Source organism: Lutra lutra, chromosome 4 (assembly GCF_902655055.1).
Source record: "Lutra lutra chromosome 4, mLutLut1.2, whole genome shotgun sequence".
Classification (NCBI taxonomy): Eukaryota; Metazoa; Chordata; class Mammalia; order Carnivora; family Mustelidae; genus Lutra; species Lutra lutra.
The window spans coordinates 92,094,957-92,121,957 of NC_062281.1; the positions used below are offsets into that span (position 1 = coordinate 92,094,957).

The following is a 27,001-nucleotide window of genomic DNA, read 5'->3' on the forward strand; positions in this document are numbered from 1 at the left end:
AGAGCAAGTGAGAGCACACAAACAAGCACAGGGGAAAGAGGGGCAGAGGGAGAGACAGAATCCTAAGCAGGATCCATGTCCTGTGTGGAACCTGATGCAGGGGGATTGATCTCACAGCCAAGATAATAACCTAAGCCAAAATCAAGAATCAGATGCTTAACCAACTGAGACACCCAGGTTTCCCGAATTCAAATACATTCTAAAAGCCATACATTTTTATTCCTTTCCCTCCACATTTAGTGCATGTCTTATTTTACATATTTTTATTTTGCAAATCTTACTTTTTTTTAAAGATATGATTGGTTTTACTACTTTTGTGTTTCAACCTTCATACTAGGTTTCTACTACCTTTACTATATTTTTGCTTTTATTGGTGAAATTTTTTCCTTTCATAATTTTCTTCTATTTATGGCCTTTCTTTTCCACTTGGAGAGGCCCTACATTTCTTGTAAGGCTGATTTAGGGGTTTTGACTTCTTTAACTTTTGTCTGGGAAACTCTTGCCTTCGATTCTGAAAATAATCTTGCTGGGTAGAACATTCTTGCATGTAGGTTTTTTCCTTTCAGCCCTTTGCAGGCCAAAGGGGGAGTGGGATTATATATATAATCCCAAAGTTTCTACTGAAAAATCAGTTGACAGCCTTTATGAGATTTCTCTTGTATGTAGCTAGTTGCATTTCTCTTGCTGCTTTTAGGATTCTCTATCTTTAATATCTTTGACATTTAAATTAGGGTTCATCTTGCTTGGGATTCTCCTGGACGTCTGTCTCCTTCCCCAGGTTAGAGAAGTTTTTAGTTATTTCTTCAAATAAGCTTTCTGTCCCTTTCCCTCTTCTCTTTCTAGGGTCCTTATGACATGAATGTTACCATGCTTGATGTTGTCCCAGAGATTCCTTAATCTAATCTCAATTAAAATATTTTTCTTTTTGTTGTTCAGCTTGGGTGCTTAACTGTTTTTCCAGATCACTGATCTGTTCTGTATCATCTGCTGATTCCCCCTAGTGTTTTTAAAATTTCAGTTATTATAAAAACCAGAGATAAAGAATATATTTTCTATTTCTTTAAGTTCTCACTGAATTCATTTACTCTTCAGTCTGGTGAGCATCTTTATGACCATTACTCTGAACTCTTTTTCAGGTTTGTTGCTTATCTCCGTTTTGTTCTGTTCTTAGGTTTTGTCTTATTTTTTCATTTGGAGCATATTCCTCTGTCTCATTTTGTCTCACTTTTGGTTTGTTTCTATGAATTAGACAAACCTTTACCTCTCCCTGTCTTAAAGAAGTAATCTTGTGTAAAAATGTCCCCAGTGTAGACTATGTGTACCTAGTGGCTTTGGGTGGAGCCAGCTCTGGTGGCATGGCTGAAGCAGGCATGGGCTGGGTGATCTTGGGGTGCCTATGCCATGACTGCTTTGGTGAGACAGCTGAGGATGTCCTGGTGTGTACTATAATGGGCCCACCTTGAGCTGGTGTGAGCTAGGGTCCAGGGTTTGCTGTGGTGGCAGAATGGCTAGAGCACCTGGACCCTGGGCCTGTTTTACACTGTCAAGGTGCAGAGGGAATGTAAACAGTGGTATTTGCTAGTACCTGTGACCCTGGAGAGCTTCAGCAGTTTCCCTACCATTTGGAGGATGCTCCAGGGTTAGTAAAATGGTTCCCTTCATAGCCTAGTTGCTCTTTAAACTGCTCTTTTTTTCCCCCTGTGCCCCAGGTCTGGGGAATCTGTGTGCAGATTCCTCCGTGCTCTCCCTCCCTGCTGGGAGAGTTTGTAGTGTCAAGGGTGAGGGTTTCATCATTACTGTCTCCATCTCTCCTGCTATCCTCTCTGTGATCCTTTTTTTTTTTTTTTTTTTGTGCCGAAGCTGCTCAATCAGCCCTCAGTTCTTCAGGAGGAATTGCTATTTATGTAGGTGTAGATTTGGTGTCTGTAGGAGGAGGTGAGTTCAGAGTCTCCTTGTGCTGTCATTCTGGAGCGCTCTTCCTGTGGTACTCATTTGAGTATGGAAGTTGGAGCTTTCAGAAGCAGAAAAGCATCAGAGCACCTTTCTTCTATATCTCAGGGAGAAATAACATGGTTAAGAATACATTTTCAAGCTGCTCTCTCCTCTGAAGGGAAGCTAATCTAACATTTCTTTATCCACGTTTGGAAGTAGTAATTGAGAACCTCTTTTCACAGGTACAGAAGGGCAGCCCCGCTGAGCTGGCAGGGCTGGAGGATGAGGATATCATCATCGAAGTGAATGGAGTGAATGTGGTGGATGAACCCTATGAGAAAGTGGTAGAAAGAATCCAGAGCAGTGGGAAGAATGTCACATTCTTAGTCTGTGGAAAGAAGGCCTATGAATATTTCCAGGCTAAGAAAATCCCTATTGTTTCCTCCATGGCTGATCCACTGGATGCCCCCACTGATTCCAAAGAAGAAACACTGGCAGAACCAGAGCATGACTCACACATGGCAAAAGAACGAGTGAGTGAGGGTAGAATTCTTTCAGTGATGTAAAACTATCAGGGAATGATAAAGTCCTTAATAAGTACACTTCAGATCTATGTTTACCACAGATTTCCTAGAATACTAGAAAATTACAAAGGTAACAAGCAAGTAAAATTATTTTGGTGTAGAGGAAGTGGTAGGAGGACAAGCTGCTTTTTCATAGCATGGAGTTAACAGTAACTCTCCAGATAAAAATCAGTGAATAAAAGTTTATCAAAATTATAATGGAACTACCAGAAGAACCTGAATCAGACTATGTATAAATTCTGGTTCTGCCACTTAACAGCCTTGCAAATGGATTTATTTGCTCTTGCTTCACTTTCCTCACCTGTAAGCCAAGGACGACTTGTTGATTATTATTAGGATTATATTAACTAAGACTATTTTTAAAAATTACTAATTTTTAATTTTTTAAATTTAAAATCAATTAACATATTGTATTAGTTTCAGAGGCAGAGTTTAGTGATTCATCAGTTGTGTATAACATCCAGTGCTCATCGCATTAAGTGCCTTCCCTAATGCCTGTTACCGAGTTACTCTATCCCTCTACCCACCTCCCCTCCGGCAGCCCTGTTTGTTTCCTATTAACTAAGATTATTAAAGTGCTTCAAACAGTGCCTAGTTAATAATGGTAAGCATAAAATGCATGGTTTTAAAGATAATTGGTAGGTATTTGTGTTTTATTAATAGGGAGGAATAAGCATTACTCTGTATTTGTATTAAAATCCTTGGTAAGTCTATTTTTGTCCATGTTCATAGAAATGTATGGCAAAGCCAAGACTCTAAAAATTTTATATCATTCTTCTTTCCATTAAATTCTATTCTATTTACATTAATTTTACGGATTGGTCATAAATTAAATACTATTTATTAATGAATACACACTTAGTTTGGGGTGCTGTAATAAAATACCATAGACTGGTGGCTTATAAACAACATACATTTTTCTGAAGGACAAATTTGGTGTCTGGGAAGGCCCTCTTCCAGGTATAGGCAGCCAATTTCCTGCTATGTCCTCACATAGGGGATAAGGGGTGGGGGGGTGGTTCTTTACAAGGCATTAATCCCAATCACAAGGGCTCTGCCCTCATGACGTAATCACCTCCCAAAGGTCTTACCTCTTAATATCATCACCTGACCTTAGGATTAGTATTTCAATATATGAATTTTGGGGAGATACATTCAGACCGCAGCACACACCATAGCCACTGACCTTGCATTCTTGATTGCTTAACAAAGAAAGCATTCTATATGTCTTTAAAAAATTTTATATTTCCATAGCAAGTCAATAATAAGCCTGTGCTAGCTTTATAAAAAAGATATACAGATATTAAGAAATGTTAGTGTCAAACGGCAAGCTGGAAACAAAGCCAAGTGTAAAATTCAGGTTACCTGGCTTCTAGTGAGTGACTCCACTCCCTGCCTTAAGTCGTGCAACTGTTGCCATTCACGCTCTCGCACTTACAGATCTTTTGTTTTCTTTTGCACAGGCGTACAGTACAGCCTCACATTCTTCTTCCAATTCTGAAGATACAGAGATGTGATGAGAGCAAGTAAAGGCTTTGACCGACAGCTGTTTCTGGGTATTTAGTAGGAATCCTTTCCTGAAGAATGAGTTGCCACCCATTTACTGTTTCTGTTAGAAACTCCTCTGGGAACCGGTTCATCACGTGGGACTGTCTTCTGTTGTCATTTGTCTCGGGAGTGACTACTGCAATAGATGGCTTATTTATGGTCAACTTAAGGCAGGGACCAGATTCTTTTCATGTGATCTCTTTCAAGCTTCAGCTTCACTACATTTCTCTGTATGACGATTATCTCTTAATTTTATAGGCTCCCTGAGCACTAAAGATGATTCATAAATCTGTATATGTGAGAGCTGCTACAAAGTTCTGAGCAGATAAGCCTATTAAAACTATGCTTTTGTAAGAATGCTGTGGTTGCTAAAATAGATGCCATTAAGAATGCCTTTAGAGTATACTGGAATCTTCCCTGTTAGCTGATAAAAACCTTAATAGTGCTTTTGTTTTTGGTAAACTTGCTTTTACACTTTAACCTTCATTTTGCCTCTAGAAACCCAAAACATAATAAAATTCGGAGTAAGATCTTAGAGACTTCCTGGTAATAAAACTCAGGATTTCTTTAAATTGCATTTCTCAATGTTCTATAAACTTTCCAGCATTTTCCTTTCACAGATGGAGAAAGTAGGGGCTAGGATAGGAAAATGACTTATTCCATTTAACAGTTATTCATGGTTTTACCCCACAGCATGAGGGACAGATGGAAAGGAAAAAAAAATGAGACATCGTCACCAAATTAAATGTACGGAAATTCACTCTCAAATAATACTAACTTAAGAGGAGATCAATAAAGATAATATACCTGAACGCTCTCAGTAGAATCTATTTCAGTAGCACACTGTCCCATCCCCAGACAAGAACAGAGAACCCGCTGGTTATTTTAAGGGGACAGGGTCTGGCAAGGAGATGCCAACCATGTTAGCTTGCACAAGCCCACTACACCAAGCTATCCTTGAGAAAATGAAGCTAAGGCCAAAGGGTTACAATCTGATTTTAATGATAGTCAATCTCAAGGGAAAGCCACGTGAGTCTTGAACAGAAATTCTGGGAGCCTCCTCCCTGTGAGCCTTGAACAGTTATTCTGGGTGTTTGGCCCAGCTACCTGAGACTTCCCCTTATCCCAGAGTTCCAGTGTATTCCCCCCACCTAGTTTCTTGGCTCTTTTCCACCCCCTTCCTCCCTGTGTTGCACCAGCCTCAGACCTATGTGGGATGCTCTCAGCTGAGTGCTAGCTGGTTTACTTCAGGCTCTCATGTTCTTGCTAATGCTACTCATGATCACAGTATCCACAGAGGAGGAAGGCATAAGCTGAAGTAGAATATGCTACCTCAGCAGTTTGATTGTTTAAGAAACATTAGGCCCTGGTCCCCTCCATTTTTTCTCTTATATCCAAATTCTGACACCACTGGCCTGTAGCAATCTGTAATAGGCATGAGTTCAAGGTGCCATATGCTTCTCTGGTGCCTGTTTGTGAGCCAAATAGAGGAACAGTATGCTGGAGAGAGCACTGACCAGGAAGATCACATCAAACCAACGGTGATAGAAGTTGAACTGCAGCTCTCCGAGGACTTCGGTGATTATGGTGCGGTATTCCAGAGGCATGCTCATTCGGATCAGTAGCACGGAGGAGACAAAGTACATCCCCTGTAAGTCAATCCAGAAGTCACTCTGAGTGCAGTGAAGGACCAAAGGGAATTGTTGAAATACTGAGAGTACTTCTGGTACTTTACAGTTGTGAGGATAAAACTGGGTCATCAAACTTACCATTATCTGTGCTAATAGCAGGACAATGACGTTGGAGGACTTACTGCTAGAGATGGCATAAAAGAACTGTCAAGAAAGGGAGAAGAACTTAGGCAGTGCTGCTAGATTCTTGGGTCAAGAACGTTAAGTAGCAACAGTTAACATTTAATGAGAAGTGCCTCTTCCCCTTAGCAATCCAGTACAGAAAACTGATATGATTAATGCTGTTAAGAAGAGAGACAGATTGAGAGCGAAGGATCCAGCTACAGTGTCTCCAGAGGGAGGGTTGGTGGTTTTAAGAATTACATTATGACCCGGAAGGATTCCAACTGCTATCAAATTTTTCAGAAACTACGTGATACATATGACTGTCAGATCACTATAAAACATTCAAACGGATACTCTAGGCCACCCCAAACCCTTGTAATTATTACTAGCCTCCTGAGCTCTTTCCAAAATTGTGCTAGATACCTGGAGAGCCCTTCTCTTCTCTCTTCCTAACCTCTTCACTCCTTTCATTCAAACAACTCTTGGATCTTGGGCTTCCTTATACCTCTTCTCCTAGAGAAAACTTACCTTCTGCCTCCATAAAACCTTTCTATGTTGATCAGAAAATAGTCAGACATTCTGTTTCTCCTACTTACATGTCCTCCTTGTAAGTGACTCTCAAAGTTACTCTAACATCAAACAACTATCTTGTTCATCCATTCCAAGTATCTCTGGAGCTCCTACCATGTGCCGGTTTCTACTCCTAGATTCTGGTGCCATATCAGTGAACAAAACAGGCCGTGAACTCATTCTATGACCTTTCGTACATGTACTCTTCTGACGGCCGTATAAGTCCATCACCATCGGTTTATTGAGCAGTTTCACTTTAAAAAAATTTTATTGTACGTCTTTTAAATATTTGTGACTGTTTAAGTTCTCCGAAGGCAGAAATCTTAATTAGGTAAAATTTTCTCATGTTGCCACATGAAATGTCGCAAATAATACTTTAAACTCCGTGCTACAACTTACCTTGGTAAGAGTGATCAGTAAACCTCTGATAGATGTGACGATGATTATTCCAACCAGAATGAAGGAAATGTGCTGAGACCAGAACTTCACCTGCCACCATAAAAGGAAGGAAAAGTACGAGTGAAATCTCTGTTGAGAGACATGTGAATGCTATTTTTCTGATGCATTCTGATCTCCTATGTGACTGAGAGGGAACTTCATTAGGCCCTGCCTGATTTAAAAAAAGAAAGAATGCAGTGGATATCTTCATAAGCAGACTTAATCAAAACTTAGGACAGCAGCAAGCAAGTGCAGTGGTGATGAAAATAACACCAAAGAAACACAGATGGAACTAATGACACAGCTTCGATGTGTTAAGTAAAAAGCACAAATTAAAAGGAAATTAAATAGTAGCTAAATTTTTTTTTAACATTTGTGAATGTAGTCCCCTGATCACCCAAAACTTAAAGAAAATTTTCTTTTTATAATGGAAGAATATGTAAATAATCTCAGCTATTGGTCTAGGAAATAGTTGCCCTTCACTTGAATCACATGATATTACCTTTTTCTCCTCTTGGTTTGCTTCAAAGTAGGAAGGCAGCTTTGGGACCCTGTGCTTGATTCGGGTCTGAAAATCATCTGTGGGGGAACTGTTATTACTAACATCTAAAAGATGTTATTCAGAATTCTGAAGCGTGGTGTATACAGATGGATTACAGATGAAATAGACACCACAGCAACAAGCCTCAGAAAGCGCTGATGAGGAAGAACACTTCTAATAATTGAGCCTAGTAAAAATTTTAAAAGAGGAAAAGAGAACACATGTGGCAATAGTGAAGCCTATTTTGTGGTATAATGTATAAACTACTTGGAGGAAAGATAACCATGCTCCCTCACATGAAAAAGTTTACACTGTTGATCTATCATCAAAAAATGGGTACTCTGAGTTGTTCGTCAAGGACTGGAGCTCAGTTTGCTCTGGTTTACTTTCATTTTATCCAGCTACTCGGAGCATATCTAGCTGAGGTGGATGGCTGGGGGGAGCATGTGGTGTGCCACTAGATTCACAGCATAGCTACATGGCCCTCAGAGGGACTAAGAGGATTCTGGTCTATCACATCAAAGTGCTAATCAGCTGGAATCACTGGCCATTTATACATATATACATACATAGATTTAGAAAACATATTCTATAAATGAAGACATTAAACTTAAATTGGGACAAGAGTGTGTTTAACGATAGTGGTATTATAAAACAGGTAGAAAGAGGATTAAAACTGCACAGGTTTCAGTTATCATCTTTAGCTCAAAGTCCACATTAACTAATTGGTAGTTTTTTTTTTAACAGCAGACATAATTTCACTTCTAACATGGAACACTAATTGGTAGTTAATTTTCTACTAGAGGAATCAAAGGTGAGTTTTGGATTTGATGATGTCATGTATCGCAGAGAGAAGTATCCAATATTTGGTGGGGAGAACCTGGGGAGGGGTAGTTGGCTACAGAAAAGCAGAGGAGGAACTACAGAAATAATCAGCATCTAAGATAATAATAAGTACCAGCCATCACTTATGGTTTTACGTCCTTCACAAATCTGCCATATGAGTATGTCAAAAAACAGGGGAGAGTGGGAAGAACAAAGGCAGAATAAGAAAGAAATTAGAATCTTAACAATTGTAATTTATAGCAGATACAATTGAAATGTCTCAAACCAGGATCTTGGTACAACTCTTACATCAAACTGGATCCCCAGATAATTCACAGTGATCTCGATGCCTCTTGTGACAGGATCAGTTTTCCCAACTCGGTCAAAAACAATATTAATCGTTGCCTGCAAAGACATGGACCTTTATATTAGAGCATCTCAATAATCACTATTTCAAAAAGTGACACAAAATAATTAATCAATATAACATGTCTTACAGGTGGGTGTTCCTAAAAAATGCAGTACTGGTCTCAATCTAAATCACATATAAGACATTTATTTTGGCTACTCAACAGGCAAAAAAAGTTGTTATCTACCCTATCTTTTCTGTAAAGAATAAAAGGAAAAAAGGCTATGGCATAGACATCTTAATTTCACAGAAGTTAGAAAGGTAACATCTGGTGGATAAAGTCTGAGTAAGAGAATCAAGAATTCCAGGGTCATTCACTCTGATTATTTTCTGAATGTTCTAAGAGCAATCCCTATAATGAAAAGAGAGTTAGAGCTAACAAACCAACAACAGATTAGACAGAATTGTGAAAAATACCCAATTAATCCAAAAGAAGGCACAAAAAAGAAAAATGAAAAAAAGAACAGATGGGACAAATAAAAAACATGTAACAACACAGTTGTTTTAAATCCAACCATATTAATAATTGCATTAAATGTAAACAGTCTAAACCAGGAGCTGGCAGACTCTGACACTGCAATGATAGTAGTCACAGATTATGTGTAGATGAATGGACCTGGCTGCGTTAAAAAAAAAAAAACTTTTTTTACAACGGCAGGTGTTGGCTGGATTTGGCCTATGAGCTGCAGATGGCTGAATCCTGGTCTAAACATGCCAATTAAATGGCAGAGACTTTAAGACCTGTAAGACTGGTTAAAGAAGTAGAACCAACTATATGTTGCTTACAAAAAACCCACTTTAAATATAAAGATACAAATAGGTTAAAAGTAAAAGAATGGAAAAAGATACATTATGCTAATGCTAATCAAGAGAAAACTGTAAGGTCTATGCTAATATAAAAGTAGATTGCATAGTAAAAAATATTGCCAGGGATGAAAACGGTAATTTCAGAATGAAAAAAGGATCATTTCAACAAGGAGTATACAATGACCCTAAAGATGCAGGTACCAAATAATAGAGCTTTAAAATACATGAAGCAGGGGTGTCAGAAGATGGTGCAGTAGGAGGATCCTGACCTCATCTTGTCTCACAAGCACATCAAGATAATAGCTACCTCTGTGCAGCTCTGAAAATCACCTGAAAACCGGCAGAACAGACCTTCCACAGTTAACTGTTGAGAGGAAGCTACACTGAAAAGGGTAGGAGGGGCTGAGTCACACCTGGGAACCAAACTCCCTGTGAGACTAACCATAGACAGGAGGGACACCACAAGTCCAGGGAAGCAGAGAGGATCAGACCCCACGCAAGGCACCCTAGGCAGTGGAGTGATGAGTTCCCAATAACATCTGGTTTGGAAATCCAGTGGGGATTAACTTTAGGAGCTTTTAAAATCAGCAGGGCTTAAGTCCAGGTACTTTTAAAATTAGCAGGGCTTAATTCTGGGAGAGCCAGAGGCAATCAAAAACCACTTGCTCTTAAAGAGCTAGAATAAATAACGGCCTGAGAGCACAGAAACAGCAGTTTGAAAAGTGCTTGGGTATATAAAAGATATTCATTTACTAATCTCACCATGTGCTGGAGGGCCAGGGAGTCTTCTCTTCAGGAGACTTCCAGAACAAAAGTGCTGGTGGGCACCATTTCTCTTCTCCTCCCCCAGCCTAGAGAGCCAGACACTTGTGGGAACTAGCACTAATACTCTCTACATATCTTCCTAGTGCCCTGTCCCAATTTTCACCTGGGGACCTGCCTGCCTCAGCAGGTGGTCCTTCAAAACCACTCCTGCCCCACCACACCCTGCAAGCAGCCTGAGCAGGGACCCATACCACTCCAAAAATGACTGCAGCCCTGGAGAGAGAGTGAGATAACCCTACATATCAGTGTGTCCACAGTTCCAACAGCTGAGCCTCTCAGTTGGCTATGTAGGGACTAAACCTTGCCCAGTATGTCCACAGCAGGCAAAGCAGGTCACTGTAGCAAAATCACAGCAGGAGATCTAACGAAATGGAGATAAGCAATATGTTTGGATAAAGAATTCAAAGTAATGGACATAAAGATACTCAATGGACTTGAGAAAAAAATGGATGAATTTAATGAGAACTTCAATAACAATATAAAAATGAACCAGTCAAAGGTGAAGAATTCAGTAACTAAAATTGAAAAAAACATACTAGAGGCAATCAACAATAGATTGGAGAATGCAGAATGGATCAGCAATTTGGAAGACAGAGTAATGGAAAGCAATCATGCTGCACAGCAAAAAGAAAAAAGAAAAATAATAAAAGGGAACAGGTTAAGGGAACTCAGCAACACCATCGTGTTATAACATCCACACTACAGGCATCCCAGAAGAAGAAAAGAGAGAGAAGGGAGCAAAAAATTTATATGAAGAAATACTAACTGAAAACTTCTCTAATCTGGAGAAGGAAACAGGTATCCAAATCCAGGAAGCACAGAGACCCCCTAAAAAGATTAACACAAAGAGGTCCATACCAAGATATGTAATAATTAAAATGGCAGAAAATAATGATAAATAGAGAATTTTATTTTTGAGAGAGAGCGAGAGCATGCACAAGCAGGGGTTGGGGTCGGGGAGAGGGAGTGAAAACTCAAGCTGAGTTGGGGACCTCAATGTGGGGCTCAATTTCACAACCCTGAAATCACGACCTGAGCCAAAATCAAGAGTTGGATGCTTAGCTGAGCAAGCCACCTAGGTGCCTCTAAAGCGAGAATTTTAAAAACAGCAAGAGAAAAAAACAGTTACCATGAGGGAACCGTATAGTTATTAGTTGATTTTATACCAGAAACTTTGCAGGCCAGAAGAGGGTGGCAGGATATATTCAAGTACTGAAAGGAAGACCTGCAACCAAGAATACTCTACAAGGCAGTTATCATTCAGAATAAAAGAGAGACAAAAAGTTTCCCAGACAAAAGTTCAAAGATTTAATCACAACTAAACCAGCCCTATAAGAAATGTAGGGGCGCCTGGGTGGCTCAGAGGGTTAGGCCTCTGCCTTGGGCTCAGGTCATGGACTCAGGGTCCTGGGATCAAGCCCCGCATTGATCTCTCTGCTTGGTGGGGAGCCTGCTTCCCCCTCTCTCTCTGCCTGCCTCTCTGCCTACTTGTGATCTCTCTCTCTTCGTCAAATAAATAGTTTAAAAAAAAGAAAAAGAAATGTAAATGGAAATTATTTGAGTGGAAAGAAAAGACCATAATTATAAGAAAGTTATGAAAGGAAAAAATTTCATAGGTAAAAGTAAACATATAATACATGTAGTAGATTAATCACTTATAAAGCCAGTCTGGAGCAAAAGTAGTAAAATCATTTATTTCTACAAAAACCAGTCAAGAAATACACAAAATAAAAAGATGTAAAATATGACATCATATACATAAAATGGGGAGGGGGGTAAAAATGTAGTACTTTTAGAATGTTTTTGAATTTCAGCTTGAACTTAATTTAAGTTCAACCATCAACCTCTGCTATACACCTAAGATATAATATATAAGCCTAATGGCAACCACAAATCAGAAACTTGTAATAGCTACACAAAAAAGAGAAAGGAATGCAAACCTAACACTACCATAAGGGAAGAGAGCAGAAGGAACTCTATTTCTTCCTACAGAAGGAACAGAGAAGAACCACAAAAACAACCAGAAAACAATGTACAAGATGGCAATAAATACATAACTCTCAATAATTACTTTAAATGTAAATCATCTAAATGTACCAATTGAAAGACAAAGGGTGACTGAATGGATAAAAAAACAAGACCCATCTATATGTTCCTTTAAGAGACTAACTGCAGACCTAAAGATACATAGAGACTGAATAGGAAGGGCTGGAAAAAATACAACATGTGAAAGGCAGGAAAAAAGCTGGGATAGCAATACTTATTATCAGATAAAGTAGATTTTAAAACAAAGACTGTAGCAAGGGACAAAGGAGGGCGCTACATAATGATAAAGGGATCAGTCTAACAGGAGGATATAACAACTGTAAATATCTATGCCCCCAACAGTAGGAGCACCTAAATACATAAAGCAATAATTAACAAACATAAAGGGAGAAGTTGACAATAAATACAATGTAATAACAGGTAATTGTAACATTCCACTTACAACAGTGTAGATCATTCAGACGGAAGGAAATCAGTAAGGAACCAGTGGCTTGAACAACACATTAGAACAGACGGACTTAACAGATATATACTGAACATTCCATCAAAAAACCACTGCATACACATTCTTTTCAAGTCCATGTTGAACATTCCCCAGAACAGATCACAACTTAGGCCACAAAACAAGTCTCAATAAATTTAGTAAGGCTGAAATCACATCATGCATCTTTTCTAATCACAATGGTAGGACACTAAAACTCAATCACAAGAAAAAAATCTAAAAAGAATACCAATACATGGAAGCTAAATAACATGCTACTAAACAGTGAATGGGTCAATCAAGAAATCAAGGAGGAAATAAAAAAATACATGGAGACAAATGAAAATGAAAATATAATGGTTCAAAGTCTTTGAGATGCAGTAAAAGCCATTCTAAGAGGGAATTCTTTTTTTTTTTTTTAAAGATTTTATTTATTTGACAGAGATCACAAGTAGGCAGAGAGGCAGGCAGAGAGAGAGGAAGAAGCAGGTTCTTTGCGGAGCAGAGAGCCCGATGCGGGGCTCGATCCCAGGAACCTGAGATCATGACCAGAGCCTAAGGCAGAGGCGCCACCCAGGCGCCCCTAAGAGGGAATTCCATAGCAACAAAGACTTAACTCAATAAACAAGAAAAATCTCAAGTAAACAACCTAACCGTACACCTAGAAAAGCTAGAGAAAGACCAAAGCCCAAAGCTAGTAGAGGGAAAGAAGTAATAAAATCAGAGCTGAAATAAATGAGAGAAAAAAGGATCAATGAAACTAGAACCTGTTTCTCTGAAAAGATCAAGAAAATTTGTAAATCTGTAGCCAGACTCATTAAGAAAAAGACTCAAATAAAATCAGAAATAAAGGAGAAGTAACAACTGACACCACAGAAATACAAAGGATTATAAGAGACTATTATGAAAAATTGTATGTCAACAAACTGGACAACCTAGGAGATACAGATTCTTAGAAACATAATCTTCTAAAACTGAATCAGGAAGAAATAGAAAATCTGAACACAGCAATTACCAGTAATGAAATGGAATCAGTAAAAAAAAAAAACAAAAAACTTCCCAAAACAGAAGTCCAGGATCAGATGACTTCACAGGTAAATTCTACCAAATATTTAACAAAGAGTTAATACCAAAGAGGTGAAAGACCTATACTCTGAAAACTGTAAAACACTGATGAAAGAAACTGAAGCTGAATCAAACAAATGGAAAGACATTCCATTCTTGTACATAAACTAATGTAACATTGTGTATCAGGTCTACCAAAATAAAGAAAGAAGAGTTAATATCCACTCTTCTCAAATGATTAAAAAAAATTTTACTGAGTTATTTTAGAGAGAGGGGGTGGGGAGGAAGGGACAAGAGGAGGGAAAGAATCTCAAGCATAACTCCACACTGAGCACTGAGCCTGATGCGGGGGTGGATCTCACGACCCATGAGATCATGACCTGAGCCAAAACCAAGTCGGCTGCTCAACCAACTGCTCAACCAACTGAGCCACCCAGGCACCCCTCTCCCAAAATGATTAAAAAAAAAAAAAAATAGAAGAGGAAGGAAACTTCCAAATTCTTTCTACAAGGCCAACATTTCCCTGATACCAAAACCAGACAGACATTACCAAAAAAGAAAACTTTAAGCCAATATTTCTGATGTACATGGATGCAAAATTCCTTAAGAAAATTATCAAACTGGGGGCGCCTGGGTGGCTCAGTGGGTTAAGCCGCTGCCTTCGGCTCAGGTCATGATCTCAGGGTCCTGGGATCGAGCCCCGCATCGGGCTCTCTGCTCAGCAGGGAGCCTGCTTCCTCCTCTCTCTCTGCCTGCCTCTCTGCCTGCTTGTGATCTCTGTCTGTCAAATAAATAAATAAAATCTTTAAAAAAAAAAAAGAAAATTATCAAACTGGGGGCGCCTGGGTGGCTCAGTGGGTTAAGCCGATGCCTTTGGCTCAGGTCATGATCTCAGGGTCCTGGGATCGAGTCCCGCATCGGGCTCTCTGCTCGACAGGGAGCCTGCTTCTCTCTCTCTCTCCCCGCCTGCCTGCCTCTCTGTCTACTTGTGATCTCTCTCTGTCAAAATAAATAATAAATAAAATCTTAAAAAAAAAAAAAAGAAAATTATCAAACTGAAAAAAAAAACTTAGCTAACTGAATTCAATAATACATTAAAAAAAATGTTCACCACAATCAAGTAGAATTTATTCCAGGAATACAGGGTAATTCAATATTCTCAAATCAAACACGATAAACCACATCAACAAAATAAAGTATAAAAACCATATGCTCATCTAAATAGATGCAGAAAAAGCATTTGACAAAATACAACATCCATTCATGATAAAGTGGATTTAGAGGGAACAAAGTGGGTTTAACGAAAGACATGTCAGCATAATAAAGGCCATATATGAAAAATGTTCACTGGTGAAAATAAGCATCACACTCATTTGTGAAAAACTGAGAACTCTTCCTCTAAGATCAGGAAGAAGACACGGACATTCACTCTTACCACTTTTATTCAACATAATACTGAAAGTCCTAGTTGCAGCAGTCAGACAAGGAAAAAAAAAACGGCATTCAGAATGACAAGGATGTTAAACTTGCTATTTGCAGATAACATGATAATATAGAAAAACCTAGAAACTCCACCAAAAACTATTTGAACTGATAAATGAATTCAGTAAAGTTGTAGGATACAAAATTAATATACGGAAATCAGTTGCATTTCTACATACTAATAACTAAATACCAGAAATTAAGAAAACAATCCCATTTACAACTGCACCAAAAAGATGATCTAAGAACAAACTTACCCTAGGAGGTGAAAGACCGATTACCCTAAAAACTATAAAATACTGAGAGAAATTGAAGGCAACATGAACAAATGGAAAGATACTCTGTTCTCATGGCTTGGAAGAATTAATATTGATAAAAATGTCCATACCACCGAAAGCAATCTACAGATTCCATACAATCCCTACCTAATTACCCATAGCATTTTTCACAGAACTAGAATGAATAACCCTAAAATTTGTATGGAGCCACAAAAGACCCCAAATAGCCAAAACAATCTTGAAAAAGAACAAAGCTAGAAGTCTCATAGTCCTAGAGTTCAAGATATACTTTAAAGGTGTAGTAACCAAAACAGTATGGGACTGGCACAAAAGCAGACATATAGATCAATGGAACAGAACAGAAAAATACATGATCAGGTAATCCCACTACTGGGTATTTACTAAAAGAATATGAAAACACTAACTTGAAAAGCTATATGCACCCCTATGTTTACAACAGCATTATTTACAATAGCTGAGCTATAGAGGCAACAGAAGGGTTCACTGATAGTTGAACGCATAAAAAGATGTGGTGCATATATGCAATGGAACATTACTCAGCTATAAAAAAGAATGTGAGCTTGCCATTTTAACAGTGTTAAAGGGTACTATGCTAACTGAAATAAGTCAGACAAGGAAAGACAATACATGATTTCACTTATAAACAGGATCTTAAAAACAAAACAAATGAACAAAGAAACAAGCAAACAGTCTCTTAAATACAGAACAAACTGGTCAGAGGGGAAGTGAGTAAAGGGATGGGTGCAATGGATAAAGTGGATTAAGAGGCACAAACTTTCAGTCATGGAGATGAAATGTACAGCACAGAGAATAGTCAATATTAAAATAACACTGTATGGTGACAGATGGTGACTACACTTAGAGTGAGTCCTCTGTAATGTATAGAATTGTTGAATCACTATGCTGTACACCTGAAATTAACATTGTATATTAATTATAGTTGGGTAAAAAAAATATACAAAGCAAAAACTGACAGAACTAAAAAGACAAATCCACAACAGTTTGAAATTTCATTACTGATGAAACAACTGATAAATCAGAAAATTAAAAAGGATATAGAAAACTTTAACAATACTATCAACTAATTTGACCTAATTGACATTTATACAACATTCCAGCCAACAGGAGCAGAAAACAAATCTCAAAAAATTTGAAGAAATTTAAATCATACTAAATCTGTTCTCAGATCACATGGAATTAAATTAGAAATCAATTATAGAGGGAAATTCAGAAGATCCCCAAATATTTAATAACATACTTCTAAATAATCCATGAGTCAAAGAAGAAAAATGAGAATTATTTTGAACCTAATGAAATAAAAATACAACACATCAGAAACGTTATATTTTGTGAGATGCTTAGCAAGAAATCTATAGCATGAAAACAACTATATTAAAAGTTTTGAATCAATGAGCTTGTACTTTACAAAATTAGAAAGACCCAAAACAAGCAGAAGAAGAAAAATTATAACGATCAGAGCAGAAATTGATAAAATAGAACACAGAGAAACAATATAGAAAATCAATTAATCCAAAAGCTGGTTCTTTGAAGCGTTCAATAAAATTGATAAACCTTGATCCAGACTGATCTGAAAAAAAAAGACAAGATACAAATTACTGATATCAAGAATGAGATACCACTTCAGCCACCAGGATGACTCTAATAAAAAGATAAATAAGTGCTGGTGAGGCTGTGGAGAAATGACAACTGTTACACTGCCAGTGGGAATGTAAACAGGTGCAGCTGCTTGGGAAAAGAGTCTGGCAGACTGGCAGTTTATCAAAAGGTTAAACAAACAGGTAGCATATGACCCAGCAATTTTGCCTTCACAGGCATGTACCTAAGGGAAATGATAACATATATCCACATACAAATTTATCAAAAAATGCTCACAACAGCATTATTTATAATGGCCAAAAAGTGGAAACCACCCAAATGCTTCTCAACTGATGGATGGATAAATAAAATGTGGTATATCTATATAATGGAAGGAATGTCATTCATCTATAGAAAGGAATGAAGTGTTGCTAGAGGCTACAATATAGATGAACCTTAAAAACATTTACTAAGAAGCCAATCACAAAAGACCACATGTTGTGTGATTCAATGTACATGAAATGTCCAGAATAGAAAATCTATAGAGACATAAAATAGATTAGTGCCTGCCTAAGGCTAGAGAAGAAATAAGGAATAACTGCTAATGAGTATGGAATTTCTTTTGGGGTGACTGCATTATTGTGTGCACAACTCTGTGAATATATTAAAAACCACCAAACTATACATGAAATGGGTTATTTTGTATGTGACTATCTCAATAAAGGTGTTATACAAAAAGGAGAGGGGTGATATCACTACAGATTTTATAGATATTGAAAGGATAGTAAGGGACTATTAAGAGCAATTTTATGCAAATAAACCTGACTTCAATAAAAACAGACAAATTCCTTGAAAAACAGAAACTACAAAAGCTCACTCAAGAAATATATAACCTGAATAAACCTTATAGTCTATTAAAGAAACTAAATCTGTAGTTAAACGATTTTCCTGCAAAGAGGACTCTAGGTCTAGATGCCTTCACTGGTGAATTCCACCAAATGTTTAAGAAAGAAATTATAATAATTCCACATAAACTCTTCCACTAATTGGAAGAGGAAGGAATCCTTCTCAACCTCTAAGGTTAGCATTATTCTGACACCAAAGCCAAAGACATTACAAAAAAACTATACTCTGATATTTCTCATTAACACTGATGCAAAAATTCTTAAGAAAATATTATTAAGTTAAATCCAACAACATACACCATGGCCAAGTAAGGTTTATTATAGGAATTCAAGGCCAGTTTAATATTAAAATATTAACCAATGTAACTCACTATACCAGCTGAATAAAAAGGAAAAGTCATGTGCTCCTCTCAAAAGATGCAGAAATAGCATTTGACAAAAATCAAACACACTTCCATGGTTAAAAACACTCAATAAACTATGAGTAGGAGTAACTTCCTCAACATGCTAAATGGAGTCTAGGAAAAGCCAACCGCTAATACCATATTTAACAAGATCAGGATGACTGCTCTTACCACTTCTGTTTAATTTTGTACAGGAGGTTTTGGTCAGTGCAATAAGGCTAAAGGAGGAGAAGAAAGAAGAAAGATGGGATAGGACAGAAAAGGAAGGGAAAGAAAGGGAAGAAATAAAAGGCATCCAGATAGGAAACATGGAAGCAAAACCCTTCATTTGGAGAGATCTGATTGTCTACGTAGAAAAAATCCTATGAAATCTATGAAAAGCTTTTAGAATAAGGGGATTTAGCAAGGTTGTGGAATATAAGAATCAACTGTGTATCTATATACTAGTAACATTCAGGATCTGAAATTATAAAAACAGTCCTATTTATAATAGCATCAAAAATATTAAATACTTAAGATAAATCTAATGAAAGATATAAAAGATCTATACACTAAAACCTAAATATTGTTGAGTGAAAATAAAGAAGATGTACATAAATGAAGAGTTACACTGTGCTCATCAAATGCAAGACTCAATATTAAGATGTCACTTCTCTTCAAACTGATCTGAAGATTTGACATTGTAATACGTATTTCAGCAAGTAGTTTGTATTCAGCAGCATTAAAAAGCAGCTTCTAAAATTCATATGGAAAAGCAAAGACACAGAATGGCCAAAACAAGTTTAAATAAGAAGAAAGAGTACTTAAATGATTTGATTTCAAGACTTATTTCGGGGTGCCTGGGTGGCTCAGTGGGTTAAAGCCTCTGTCTTCGGCTCAGGTCATGATCCCCCAGGGTTCTGGGATCGAGCCCCGCATCGGGCTCTCTGCTTGGCAGGGAGCCTGCTTCCTCCTCTCTCCCTGCCTGCCTCTCTGCCTACTTGTAATCTCTGTCTGTCAAATAAATAAATAAAATCTTAAAAAAAAAAAAAAAGACTTATTTCAAGACAGAGTGGTATTGGCATTAATAAAGGCAGACATACATAACAGTAGGAAAGAACAGAGTACAGATACAAACCCACCCATATGTGGGCAATTAGGTTTTGACAAAATTGCAAAGACAACTGAATGAGAAAGGATAATCTTTTCAGCAAATGGTGCCAGAACAAGTGGATATCTATATGAAAAAAATGAACTCGGATCCACATTCCAACACTGTCTGAGGAAATTAACTACAGATGGATCATGTGCTGAAATGTAAAAATCTCAAACTATAAAATTTATAGAGTAAAAGAAAAAATCTTGGTGACCTTGGGTTAGCCAAGATTTCTTAGGTACAACACAGAATGACAAGCTAAGCTAGTGACTGGGAGAGAATATTTGAAAATCACATATTTGATAAAGGGTTTCCAGAATATAGTGAAAACCTTGCAAGACCCAATAAAAAGAAATCCTAGTTTAAAAACTGGGCAACAAATCTGAATAGCTCTATCTTCCTCCTCCCTCCAAAATATACAGGTGGCAAATCAGCACATGAAAAGTTGTTTAGCACCATTAGGCATTAGGGAAATGCAAATTAAGCAATCAGTATCAGCTTACATCTACTAGAATGTCTAAAATTTAAAATACTGACTACAAAATGTGAGTAAGGATGTGGAGTAAATGAAACTCTCAGACAATGCAGGTGGGGATGTAAAATGGTATAACCTCCTTTGGAAAAGTTTATCCATTTCTTCAAAGGTTCAACATCCATCTGCCACGTAACCTAGCCATGCTATACTGAAGTGTTTTCTCCTAAGAGGAAAGACAGCACAGTCCACATAGAAACCTGTATACAAATGTTCATAAGCAGCTTTACTTGTAATATTGCCAAACTAGAAACAAATACCCATCAGCAGGTGAAAAGATAAACAAAATGTGGTATAATCATACAACAGAATACTACTCAGCCATGAGAAGGAATAAACTGAGGGGAGGAGTCAAGATGGCGGAAAAGTAGCAGGCTGAGACTACTTCAGGTAGCGGGAGATCAGCTAGATAGCTTATCTAAAGATTACAAACACCTACAAATCCAACGGGAGATCGAAGAGAAGAAGGAATAAACTACTGATCGCACGATAACATGAATGAAACATAAGATAATTCTGCTGAGTAGAAGTTGTCAGAAAAAGGGTATCTACTCTAAGATTTCATTTATATAAAGTTCTAGAAAATATAAACTAATGTATAATGAAAGCAGATTGGTGGTTGACTGGGGATGAATGCAAGAGACATTATAAGGGGACACAAGAAACTTTTTGGAAGTGATGGATGGATATGGTCACTATCTTAAGGGTGGTGACAGTTGTTGCAACAGGTGTACACATCTGTCAAAACTTACCCAACTATACTGTTAAAATATGTGCAGTTTATTAAACATCAATAAAGCTGTTAAAAAAGGATATACTCGCCTAAAGTCTACAACTCAGGAAAAACTTTTTAGTAGCTTAGCTAACTGAACATACTATCTTCATTTATCTTCTCCCACTGTATGAATTAAGATTTAAAAATTGTTCTCTGAATAGGTATTGACATCAATTTATTATAATATTAGATCTATTAAAATCCAGAATCTTTCATTCATCTATAGTGGCCAAAATTAACAAGCTGATAAAGCTCTGCTTTATGCAAACACAGCCCCTGGAGAGTCAGAGAACCAGAAAGTCCAATTAGTCTTTTCTGTAATCACACTGAAACCCATGAATATCTACAGATGAGTCATAAGAAAAATGTACATAAAATGAACATAAAGAATAGAGCATTAAGAGAGAGCCACAAACGAATGAGAGCTATAAGCACCTAAAATGAATTTATTTCCAGAAATACAAATGTTTTACTTGAAGAACTTAGATTGAACTTTTTAAGGTATATATAGATTACTAAAAAGGAGAGTTAAGTTCTGTTCTGAGCTGAAGGTAGGGATTGTGTCACATAGATATACTCAAGGGTAATACGGAAAACAGAGTGTAAAAAAGAAACTTCTGTATTCCCTTCATATAGTTTATAAACTATATCTTATTAATGATTTCTGAATGAAGAAAAATGCAATGTCTAGGTAACCTAAAAAAGAGAGGGGGAGGAGTCAGGCTCAAGGATGTGAAAGACAGCATTCTGTATTGACTTGATTGGATTTGGAATTTAGTTTAGTGCCTCAGTCAAACTCACTTTTCTCTCTGCCATTAGCAGGGAAAATAACCTCAACCCTAACAGCCAAAACTAATATACTTACCATGAAAATTTTCCAAACACAGTAAATAGAGAAAAAGTAACCCAGAAAATTAAAGTATTTCCCTTTGAAAGTTTTGGAATATTCTATTCTCTCCTGAGGGAAAACAAACAATAAAACACTGTTAGTCTCAGCAAAATGTAAACTAATACTCAACCAAAACATTCCTGCTTCTATGAAATTACTGTTTTGCCGGAGTGAAAAACCCACACATGATATTAATCTTAAAATAATACTAGTAGGCAACATTTATTGAATGCTAACTTTAAGCCTGAAGTTGGGAAAAACACCTTACATACATTATCTACTTTATTTATTTAATTTTTATTTTTTTTATTTAATTTTTATAGCAACTGTGATATGTTCTATTATCTTAATTGTACACATGAGAAAACTAAGGCTTACAGGGGTTGGATAACTTGCCCAAGGTCACACAGCTAGTGAGTAGAGGAATTTATGCTCAGGTCTGTCTTCAAAGCCTATGTTAATCTCTATCCTATATGGCTATTCCTATGAAGTGATCCTTGAAAAGGATAAAAATAGTCTGAATGAACTTAACTAATGGATTTTGCATATTTAAGTTATATTGCATTTTAGATATAAATAGGAAAGATACTTCTTATAGTTAGGTCACTTCTTGATCTGGATCCTTTCCTTTTTTTTTTTTAAGAGAGAGAAAAAAACCTGGCTGGTGGGGGGTAGAGGGGCAGAGGGATAGAGAGAATCTTAAGCAGGCTCTACACCCAGTGCAGAGCCTGATGCAGGGATGAATCTCAAGACATTGAGATCATGACCTGAGCCAAAATCAAGAGTTGGACACTCAACTAACTGAGCCACCCAGGTGCCCCTTAATCTGGATCTTTTAAAACACAGCTAGATCATGGCATTGCTCTTAAAATATCACTAATTTATAAGAAATAAAACGCAATCAGAGGAGCTACCATCTTGACCCTGAATCAGTAGGAAGTGGTGTGTGCCACTTTCTGAAGTTGAAAAACCTCTTGATTATCCTACTAATTTCTATTATTGAGTGTTCCAGTATGAATTTTGCTGGGGGTTGGAGCAATGTCAAAAAGGATACAGACTCCTAATGCTTCATGGCTGATACTGGAGCTATGAGGTCACTCTCACACTGCTTGACCATAGAGGACACTAAAAAGCTATTTAGTCTTGTTCTTTCTTCTGGTAAAAACTGGTAAAAATCATACTTTTGTTTCCTTGCCTTGTACCTTGGTAGCATATAGATCAGCTGTTTCCAGAAAAAGCTGCCTGCTTAGTTCTTCCAAAGCATCCACTTCCTGTTGAATAAGAGTAAGATCTGGCACAAAATGGGCATCAAGGCTTAAAACACATAGAAGTTTCAAGAAATAGTAATGAAGAAAGCATATGCTTTTGGTTTTTCCTACAGTAGATCTTAGGAACTGCCTATATATTCAATTTCCTGCTTCATGGACAACAGTACTCCTTTAGAGCAATTTTCCCAACCTCCAACACAGGAAAAAAACCTAGCTGGTGGGGGGTGTAACACAGGTATGTAAAAGCTTCTCCATTATCAAACAACTACCACTCAGTTTCTCACTAGTTCAAGTGGCTCAGACAGATGGCTTTGCTCATTGTTGCTTTTCTTTGATCAGTTAAAGTCAAATATAATTTTGAAATCTCAAACAGTTACACAGTAAAACACCTATAATACAATATAATTTTCCCCTAAATTATCTGAATAAATGTAACATTAGGAAAGGGAACTAATACTACTGAGTTCCAATATAGGCTGGGATTTACAAATATGACTTTTTAGTTCTTTATAGACATTATCTTCTATTATACTCCTAACAGTCTCATGAGATAGGTATTATTACCCATTTTGCAGATAAGGAAAGCAAAGCTCAGAGAGTCCAGTAACTTGCTCAAAGTCATGCAGCTAACAGGTGTGGATGCAAAGTCAAATCTGTTCTCCTCCAAGGCCTGTTCTTTCCATTACACTATGCTACTTTCCAAGAACTTACTGAGGTCCTATTAGTTTCTCCATTTAGGAGACAGGGCCTCAGAGAAGTGAAATAATCCTGATACTTTTGCTGAGTTGACTTACTGTCATAAAGACAGTTTAAACTAAAATTTGGCTTTTATGGACTTTTAAGTAACAAAAATAGTGAAGACAATCCAAGCTGGAAGATTCACTTTGATCCAAATCCTCCCTACTCTGATTTTTCTCACTATAGGGATACCTCATTCTGTTGTACTCCGTAGATTTTTTTTTTTTTTAAACAAATTGGAGGTTGTGGCAATCCTGTGTTGGGCAAGTCTAGTGGTGCCATTTATGTCTCTGTGTCACATTTTGGTAATTTCTCACCTTATTTCAAACTTTTTCATCATCATCATTATTATTATTATATTTTTTAATGGGGATTTGTGATCAAATAATTACCACTCACTGGAAGTTCAGATGATGGTTAGCCTTTTTTATACACTTTTTAAAAAAGAATGCTCTTACACACTCAATAGGATACAGCATAAATGTAAGTTCTATATGTGCTGGGAAACCAAAGTATCCATCTGACTTCCTTCAATGTGATGCCACTTTTTGTGATGTTCTGGAACCAAAACTGTAACATCTCTGGGGTATGCCTGTAGTACTCAAATTACTGAGTGTCCTTCTGCTCCTTCCTCAATAAGGAAGGCTGCTATTCTCATGGTTCAGGCAGTCAAACAACAGGTTTAACTAGTTCCATGTCTGCCTCTCCTGTAATTAGACAGTCAGCTTCTTGAGAAAAAAGAGTATACTCTGTTCATCATTTTATCCCTTAGGACTCTGCCTGGAAATGGGAGATGTGAAATAAATGTTTCTAGATTAAATGAATTCAATGTAATCCTTTCTTTCCTCTCTCATGGTCATGTCACCCTGCCTTTCTTTGCTCTAAATCTTACCTACATTTGACACCAGAAAGATGCCACAATTTATAGCAAGAACCGATTACATCCTTTTCCTAGAGTTGAAGCAAAAGGGAATTTGTACTTCCACAGGCAGGGGAAGGAAGCAGGAATATGCTATCTCCTCCAGGTGCCCCAAGTTTTGACTTAATAGCCTGGTAGCCACAAAGAGATTTTGTTTCTCAATTTGGGTGTCAGTTTAACACTGCAACCAGCTGGGCCAAGAACAATCTTTAACCCAATCTCCCTAATTCTTTAAACCTAAAGTCACTGAAGATACAGCACTGCTTAAAATTTGTTTAGAAATACTTACTGCGGGGCACCTGGGTGGCTCAGTGGGTTAAGCCTCTGCCTTCGGCTCAGGTCATGATCTTAAGGTCCTGGGATTGAGCCCTGCATCGGGCTCTCTGCTCAGCGGGGAGCCTGCTTCCCACCCCCCCCCCCCCCCCCCCCCCGCCTGCTGCTCTGCCTACTTCTGATCTCTCTCTGTCAAATGAATAAGATCTTAAAAAAAAAAAAAAAAAGAAATACTGACTGCTTTAGAAATAGGCCCTTACCATCCCATATATATACAAGCCATCCATTTTAGGAAGCCACTGTGTTTTATGCTGCTTGTTCAGACCCGGGAAATACAAGAGTATAGTGGAAAGAACTAAAAGGAGGTCCTGTCTTTGCCACAAACCACAGTGTGAGTTAACCTCTCTGGGTCTGTTTTCTCATCTATAAAATGGAAAGAGTGACTTTTAGGACTTCAGCTCAAAGACAATGGTTTTATGATCTTTTAGAGGTGTTGGAAAGATGACTCTGTATTTCCTAAGCCTAGCCCTGGCCAGCTGGACTCTGATGTAGTCAAGTACTGTAGGAGAGACCATCCCAATACTACTTTTTTCTTCTGGTCTTTGGTTCAGAATTGAGAAAAAGAATCAAACAGAGTGATAAAGGATACTTTCACTTCCTGGTGCTGAAGTGGTAACACTTTTTATCATTCCCCAGAATCCCGATGGTTTGTTATGCACCTCCCCCTTCTGGAACATAGTTCTCCGTGTCATTGCCATCCTGAAATGAAAGAAAAGATAAAACCTCAGCAAGGGAGCTTGGAGCCTCATGGTCTGTTCTCATCCACCTTCTAGTCTCATAAGTGCCCCTTTCCTTTGCTGAGCTGTTCAGGAAAGAATGCAAACTCTGGAGTCTCGCTTTTCTACTGTTTACAACCGAAGGGCAACTATACACTCCCAAGAAGCAATGTGGCCTAGGCAAAGGAGCACAGAGTTTGGAGAAGACAGTAAATGTGGAGACGGTTCTAACTGAGAACCTGTGAGACTTCAGAGTTTCTATTTATTCATCTCTGGTAGGTGTGAAGATTACTGAAATCATATATAAGAGTTCTTGTTATCAACTACAAGGCACTACACATATATTAATAATTATTACTGTTATCATTTAAGGACAAAATAGTCAACACACCTAAAGGACCAGATTCAGGATAGGAACTAAAAAAGTTTTTCCTTCCTTTTCAAAAGCAGACCAAAGAACAACAACAAAAAACCCCAGCAAGATCACATAAACCTACCCTCTTCTAAAACATCATTCTCTAACTCTAATCCCCCCCCAACTACTGAATAAGTCAAGAAGAAATGTACTACTATTCCTTCCTCTTGTCCTCTCAGTTCTATGGAGAACTCACCGCCTCAGCAGCAGATGCTGGCATGTTCCAGCCTACCACAATGGTGTTAAGAACAGGGTCCTTGCAAGGAAAAGGAAGATCACTTGTACATAACAGTTACTTGAAGGGTATAACGGGCCAAGTCCTTCCAGTTTAAAATAAACCAGGTTAGGTGTAACAGAGATAGAATAGTAGGACTAAAGAAAAGTTGAAAAGAAGATGGAGATTTTTGGGTGACAAGAGACAAAAGTGGTAAGGAGGAAGAAACGGCATTAATATTTACAGTTGGAACCAACACAAAATGGTACCAGTGGTACCAAACAGTATTTCTATGGACTAATTCTTTTTTTTTTTTTTAAGATTTTATTTATTTATTTGACAGAGATCATAAGTAGGCAGAGAGGCAGGTAGAGAGAGGGGGAAGCAGACTCCCTGCTGAGCAGAGAGCCCAATGTGGGGCTCGATCCCAGGACCCTGAGACCATGACCTGAGCTGAAGGCAGAAGCTTAAATCACTGAGCCACCCAGGCACCCCTCTATGGACTAATTCTTTA

General features: G+C 37.7%; 2 protein-coding genes across 3 annotated transcripts in view; one reads left to right on the forward strand and one right to left on the reverse strand.

The window, feature by feature from the left end:
• Window positions 1-4,061, forward strand: part of PDZK1 (PDZ domain containing 1) — a 36,525-nt gene extending 32,464 nt beyond the window's left edge. For both annotated transcript variants that reach the window (XM_047725432.1, XM_047725433.1), the window contains exons 8-9: window positions 2,175-2,465; window positions 3,980-4,061. In XM_047725432.1, the coding sequence (XP_047581388.1) occupies window positions 2,175-2,465; window positions 3,980-4,033 (345 nt within the window). In that variant the 3' untranslated portion in view covers window positions 4,034-4,061. The remainder of the gene's footprint in view (window positions 1-2,174; window positions 2,466-3,979) is intronic.
• Window positions 4,062-5,044: 983 nt separating this feature from the next.
• The window catches only part of LOC125097622 (Golgi pH regulator), a 56,135-nt gene continuing 34,178 nt past the window's right edge, over window positions 5,045-27,001 (reverse strand). Inside the window, exons 8-14 of the mRNA XM_047725434.1 lie at window positions 25,732-25,841; window positions 23,087-23,175; window positions 21,861-21,953; window positions 8,544-8,639; window positions 6,830-6,919; window positions 5,834-5,899; window positions 5,045-5,713 (exon numbers count right to left, since the gene is read on the reverse strand). Coding sequence (XP_047581390.1) covers window positions 5,507-5,713; window positions 5,834-5,899; window positions 6,830-6,919; window positions 8,544-8,639; window positions 21,861-21,953; window positions 23,087-23,175; window positions 25,732-25,841 — 751 coding nt within the window. The 3' untranslated portion in view covers window positions 5,045-5,506. The remainder of the gene's footprint in view (window positions 5,714-5,833; window positions 5,900-6,829; window positions 6,920-8,543; window positions 8,640-21,860; window positions 21,954-23,086; window positions 23,176-25,731; window positions 25,842-27,001) is intronic.